At 32.1% G+C, this 5,962-nt stretch overlaps 1 protein-coding gene across 1 annotated transcript; it reads right to left on the reverse strand.

Moving 5' to 3' along the window:
* Positions 1-765: 765 nt before the first annotated feature.
* Positions 766-4,854, reverse strand: LOC145182505 (uncharacterized). The gene is made up of 4 exons (XM_090085587.1): positions 4,577-4,854; positions 2,679-4,221; positions 1,699-2,472; positions 766-1,505 (listed from the first exon to the last, which is right to left on the reverse strand). Exons 2-4 carry the CDS (start codon positions 4,191-4,193, stop codon positions 945-947), a joined length of 2,850 nt encoding a protein of 949 aa, XP_089941713.1. The 5' UTR covers positions 4,194-4,221; positions 4,577-4,854; the 3' UTR covers positions 766-944.
* Positions 4,855-5,962: the final 1,108 nt, after the last annotated feature.

A 5,962-nucleotide genomic window follows, 5' to 3' on the forward strand; every position in this document is an offset into this window, starting at 1 on the left:
CTTCTCAGCAGCTTGGAATCTATCGCTGACCTGCTAAATAAAGCAATTGACCGTCTATTATATGTTTTAGCTGGTCAAATTGACCGGCTGCTTTTGCTTTCTTATTTTCCACGCTGCTTCCCAGTACTTCATCTTTTTTTTAAATAAACATGAAAAAAAAATTATTTATATTCGGCTTCGTGCGCCCCTGTCGACCTGGCGCCCCGGACAAAACAGCCCAGTAGACCCCCCTCACGGCGGCCCTGGTTGGTTGCATAATTGGAAAGAAAGTCAGTTCCATTTTATCACACTTTTGTCATCTTGTAATATTTAAACAAATGCACATGCACCAGGAATTAAATTTTTCAACGTGTGAGTTTAAGTTTAATTTTTCATTTATTATTTTTAGGAATGGCATCTGTACTTCTGCACACGGATCAAGGCGTAATACGAAGCCTTAAACCTCATTACCGTCGAAAAATTATGCGCATGTGTATCAAGGCTGTCAACAAAAATCTTTATCCTTCAAAAAATGAGAGAACTTTTTTGTATTTTTGTTTCTTTTTTGAATGCTATGTGAAAGGAGACTGTCGTCAATCGTTTAAAAAAAATCTGGTTTCAGCAAATCAAAACAGCAGATGGCAGATGCTGCTGACGATGATCCGTTCAAATCTTTGACAGAAGAGCTTGACTGTTTACGAGAATTAAATCCTTTAGTTGTCTACGAACATATTTGGTTCTGCGAGAAAAGCTATACTCGCAAACAATTATAGCTTAAGAAATTCAAACTTTCTATTTTAAATATATTCTAATGGTATGAAATTATATAACGCGTTTTAAGGTTCTATATATAAATTGTGGCATTTACAATTGCAAAATTAATTTTTAAAAAGTATATACAATTTTTCTTTTATGAAAATAAGCTGTTGTGTCCAGGTGACACATATATATATATAAACTTTCCGTCATACATTTAGGGACTCGAAAGCGTTCTTTATATCCGTTAAGCACGCCAGTGGGGCACTGAAAAGGTGCATTTTGTGTTTACATTTTTGTGCAGGATCGGACGTAGTGAATCCAAAGCATTCTAAGCCATCTGGATGTGTTAAAATTTGTTCCAGACTTTCGAGTGAAAACGTTCTAATAGTATAACCATTTTGATTGGGATCTGTCATTATTATTCCTTTAATGTTCATTTCCAGACTAACTGAGCATCCTTCGATATGCTTCATGCTATTACTTCCTTGTTTAACACCTTTAGCCATTTCCTTGTGGAACTGTTTGTAGCATTTTCGAATGTGTTTCAACTTCAAAGGTGGATTAATGATTGTTGAGCATATATATTTAACTAAAAACTTGTATTCTTTTGGTTGTGATTTTTTAAAAGAAACAGTTTCGTTGTATGTTTCCGTTGAAGTTGTTGGAGATTCGTTTGTCAATATTATACTTCTTCTAAACTTTTCCATTATTTTTGTGGGGAACTTCTTTTTACATTCCTTTTTTGTCTCAGCAGATGAGCTTAAGTTCTGAATAATATAAGAAAATTAAATAACAAATATTTTTAGCTGTGTACTATGTTTCTAGATTTAGAACTAAATGTAAGATAAATAATATAATAATGAAAATAAAGGAAAACACAAACTCCATCAAATTTCTTAAATGTCCATTAAAAAGTTTTAACAAAATTTTCTTTCGGCCAGCTATAAAAGTAAAACTTACTTGATCCGTACAATACTCAATGTAGCTTAGTGAGGTCTGGTCGCCTATTCCACTGTCTAATCTCTCAAGAGGTTTTAGTTGGTGTCCAGAAGCAATAAAGGACGTTTCTTGCGTCGTAGCTTCCCCTTTATTCATTAAATGTGGACTTTGGTCTATTTTTGAGAAACGATCATTCAAATGAATTGTTTCATCAACACATTTATCTTTTTTGTTACACAAGTCTGAGACTTCAACTGTTACATTGTTTATCGAGCGAGGGTGAGAGTTATTTGAGGAAAATGAGCTGCCATGAAATGCGGAGTAAGTTTCACTGTACACTGGACTAACTTGCGATATCTCTTTAGGAGAGTACGTTTTTTGAAAAGATAATGAAATGGCTTCAACAACTTGTGTGGCTGAGTTATTTCTTGATGCACGATACACATGGCAAAGACACTTTGTTTTGCCATTCATTCCAGATTTACTTAAAATGTAGCCAAAGTACCTACCGTCTTTACTAAAGACGCCTAAAGAGAGAATCCACGAAATATAATGACTCTGTTCTTCTCCTGTAGTAGTATCGATCACCAAAATATTTGAACCCAGTACCTCCAAGTTTACATTTCTGTAATCTTTTGGGTTTATTTTCTCTAGAGCTATTTCTATGTACTCGTTTACATTAGGAAAACATTTTTTAACTACTACGCTTCCGATATTCACAATATAATGGAAACGATGAAACTCAGGTTGTATCAAATCGTATTGCAGATCATGTAGGCTTTTTGAATTTGATACCTAAATTAAGAAAAGTGGTTTCAGTTTTAGTTTCGTGTTGTTCTGAAACTCTTAAGGGATTATTTAGCTATTACAAAGATAATTCTCAGTTGTTCGCAAGTATAGTTAGAATTTGGCTCTTTATAAATAATTATCATTCAGTCAAATGGTTGTTACTATGATTTTGTTCTTAACGTACAAATTTTAAATACATATTAAAAATATACCTTTGGAGTTGTCCGAAATACATCCATTATTGTGTCATATATTTCGTTTGCTTTTTCTGTGTGCAAAACGTAGCATCGAGCTTCATGACCTGTTTTACATACAATAATACCAAAGAAGTATGCATTCTTAAGGACTACTTCAAAACTTACAACTTCGTCAATAGCGAATGAAACCAGTAGCTCCCATGACATTACTGCGGTACCAAAACGAATAAACTCGTTCGTGACTTCTACGTAAACTGGTTTCATTTCTAACACATTTGTATTCTGAGCAACATTACTTACCGCAGACTCAACGCTTTCTTTGGTAACTTTAGATACAATCATATTCCCAAGATAATGGGCTGGGTAATAGTTGAGCCCTTCATATGAGGATATGTTTGTCCAAGTAGAATACCTTGTCGCTCGTTTTCTTGATTTATTCGTATAAGATGGACTTAACGAGTTGGAGGCAAAAGACGAGACTTCACTGGAGTGGCTACTGCATCTGCTACTTATAGGTGAGCCTGTTTGCAATGAAGAGTTCGAAACTCTATTAAAGTCAATATGGGAATAGTGTAGCTGTTCGTTGTTTTCGGGTTGAATAATATTTATTGGTTGACTTGTTGATCTGTTTCGCGATTCGCCACCGTAATAATCTTCTTCGTAATCTTCGTCATCGCTAAAATTTTCATATAATTTGTCACGTTTGATAATATTGCTGTAAATTGAATCACGTTTGCAGCCATGTTTTCGCTCGTATTTTTTTGCTTTAGTTGGGGAGAAACCTTGTAAGTTTGCGTAATCTAAGATGTTCGTATTGTTTTCTATTTGCAAAGATCCTCGATGATAATTTTGCTTCTTACATCTCGGTTGCATGTGCCTTTGACGAGAGTTTTTACCCTGGCTTTTTGTAGATGAATTCAGTTCGTTAAACGATCTTTTTTTTACACAACTTAAGTCATGTAAAGATTTTGCTCTTCTAGTGATCGTCACATTTTCGTCGAAGTCCTCTCTTAGGATTATATTTTCAGATTGCCTGGTGATGCGTGAATTTGTTTTTTCCATTGCTTTTTTTCTCGTTACGATTTCAGTATAAACTGTTTCATCTTCTCTACTTGTGTTTCTTAGGTAATTTTGCTTTGATCTTTTTTCCATTTTACTCTTATAAATTTGGAATTGCTTTCGCTCCTCTGAATTACTAGACATAGAGTTGCTGGAAACGGAACTGTTAGAGCTAATACTACGATGGTGAGCTTTTAAGGAACTCTGTGGTGTATTAAGGTAAGATTTTCCTGATGCTTTGTATAAGTTTAAGTCTTTGCTACAATCTGCGTTTACACTTGTACAGTTTAGATGACTTTCTGCGCTATCAGTACCGTTTTGATGACTTAACTCATTAAAAGCTTCATCTATTTTATTCATTTCAATGTAAATTGGTGCGAATAAATCAACTGACATTTCATCAGATTCTTTGTTTCCAATTTTTTTCGGGGACTCCGAAGAAATCTCCTCGTAAAAACTTTCAGGTAGCATTTTTATTTATTTTTTTATTTATTTATTTCTGGAAGCATATTTATTCTTTTAAAATTATTTATTTATTTTGAATTATATATTTTATTGGCTAAGTAATATTTAAGTAAAAATATTTTTAAAAGAAGCAAAAATATGACAAAAACAGCATATAAAATAAATACATAAAATAAATACTTAAAAGAACAAGGGAAAAAAAAAACAACAAAAATATTTCACAAATACACAGCATATTTATTTATTTATTTCTGGAAGCATATTTATTTATTGCTTGTTTTTGCTTCTTTTAAAAATATTTTTACTTAAATATTACTTAGTCAATAAAATATATAATTCAAAAGTTCAGAAATAAAAATTTTAACTTACTAACTTTATTTTTAAATTACCCTACGCAGCTGCTCAACTCACTCCACAGGGGCAAGTTGAGCAGTTTGGTAAACTTTAAAGAATATTTATTCTTTATTCTTTTAAAATTTTGTATCAGAAAAATGATGGCACATACAAGATAGCCACACACAATGTGCTCATATATTAAAACTCAAATTAAAAATCTTTGTGTTTTAACACAGTCAAAGGTAAACAAGCATTTCACTTTTGAAAATCCCTTTCAATATTAGTTTTGTTGACATTTTGAATGTGGTAGACACGCTTATTTCCTTTTGTGTATTTGTGTTATATTTTTGTTGTTGTTTTTTTTTTCCCTTGTTCTTTTATTTATTTATTTTATGTATTTATTTTATATGCTGTTTTTGTCATCTGAAATAGCAATTTACTGACCTTCTGATGTCAGAGAAAAAACGTTTTTTACACATAGTTCGTGATCTCTCCAATTGCGTTCCATTCAGAAGAAAGAAAAAAACGTTTTTTTTTGAAGTTTTTAGTTTGTGCGTTTAGTTAGGCGCTTTAAAACTTAAGCAGCACTATGTATGGCACTTATTTAAACGTAATCTGTACAAACGCAGGATGTTTAAAAGACTAGAAAATGTCAAAAAGAAAAAACAACAACATTGGAATTGTTATGTAATTTATTCTCTGTTGCGGACTATGGGTACGCAAATAATCTACAATTCATCAACGTTCGGTGTGAAATTATTTGTTACTTTTAGTTACATCATCTTTTTCCCTTCTGCAGAACAAAAAATAAATAGTAGCATTATTTATGGATGACAAAGTAAAATATCTATTTGTAGTAGCTTCGAAGAGACTTTGTACTGGACACTTAATGAGAAAAAGATGGTTTTTATTAAGAAAGAAAAAAAAAAAAAACTACAAAGCTTGCAAAAAATGCTCAAACTTAAATTTATCTTCTTTAATCCATTTGTTTGAAAACGTGCGTTTTTTTTTTTAAACAAGACGCAACTTGCCAAACCTCTTTGCAAAGCAGGCTCTATCAAGCACTAATGCGCGTCAAGGCCGCACTTGCCACTTTAAATAAACAACTTTAATTGTGGATATTTTTAGTAGTAAATAACTAAAGTGAGGTCAGCAAAAAAAGATTATGCAAGCAACTTATAAAATAGTTCTTTTGTCCAAATTTTAATGTTAGCATTTATTTAGAAAAATCGAAGAAATTAATTATAAGCATGTAAGAAAGACATACCTCGAAAATATGGTCAATTACGTATTCTTCTTTCTTGATATGAAACGAGAAACAATGATTGAAAATATTGATGCTGATCCCGGAATTTATGAGGAGGTTGACTGGAACCAAATTTAAATTATTCATTATAGGGAAAATTGTTAAAATTTTATAGAAATCTGACTCTATAGCT

Source organism: Hydra viridissima, unplaced genomic scaffold (assembly GCF_058129835.1).
Source record: "Hydra viridissima isolate aposymbiotic clone 2 unplaced genomic scaffold, HvirCarnegie_v1 scaffold_4, whole genome shotgun sequence".
In the NCBI taxonomy this organism is placed as follows: Eukaryota; Metazoa; Cnidaria; class Hydrozoa; order Anthoathecata; family Hydridae; genus Hydra; species Hydra viridissima.

Bases quoted from the DNA above. Each gene is read 5' to 3' on its own strand.
- LOC145182505 (XM_090085587.1), bottom strand. From the start codon at position 4,193: ATGCTACCTGAAAGTTTTTACGAGGAGATTTCTTCGGAGTCCCCGAAA. The intron at 2,473-2,678 runs GTATATTTTTAA...TTCTTAATTTAG, and splicing joins TATTTCGGACAACTCCAAAG to GTATCAAATTCAAAAAGCCT. The intron at 1,506-1,698 runs GTAAGTTTTACT...TATATTATTCAG, and splicing joins TTGAGTATTGTACGGATCAA to AACTTAAGCTCATCTGCTGA.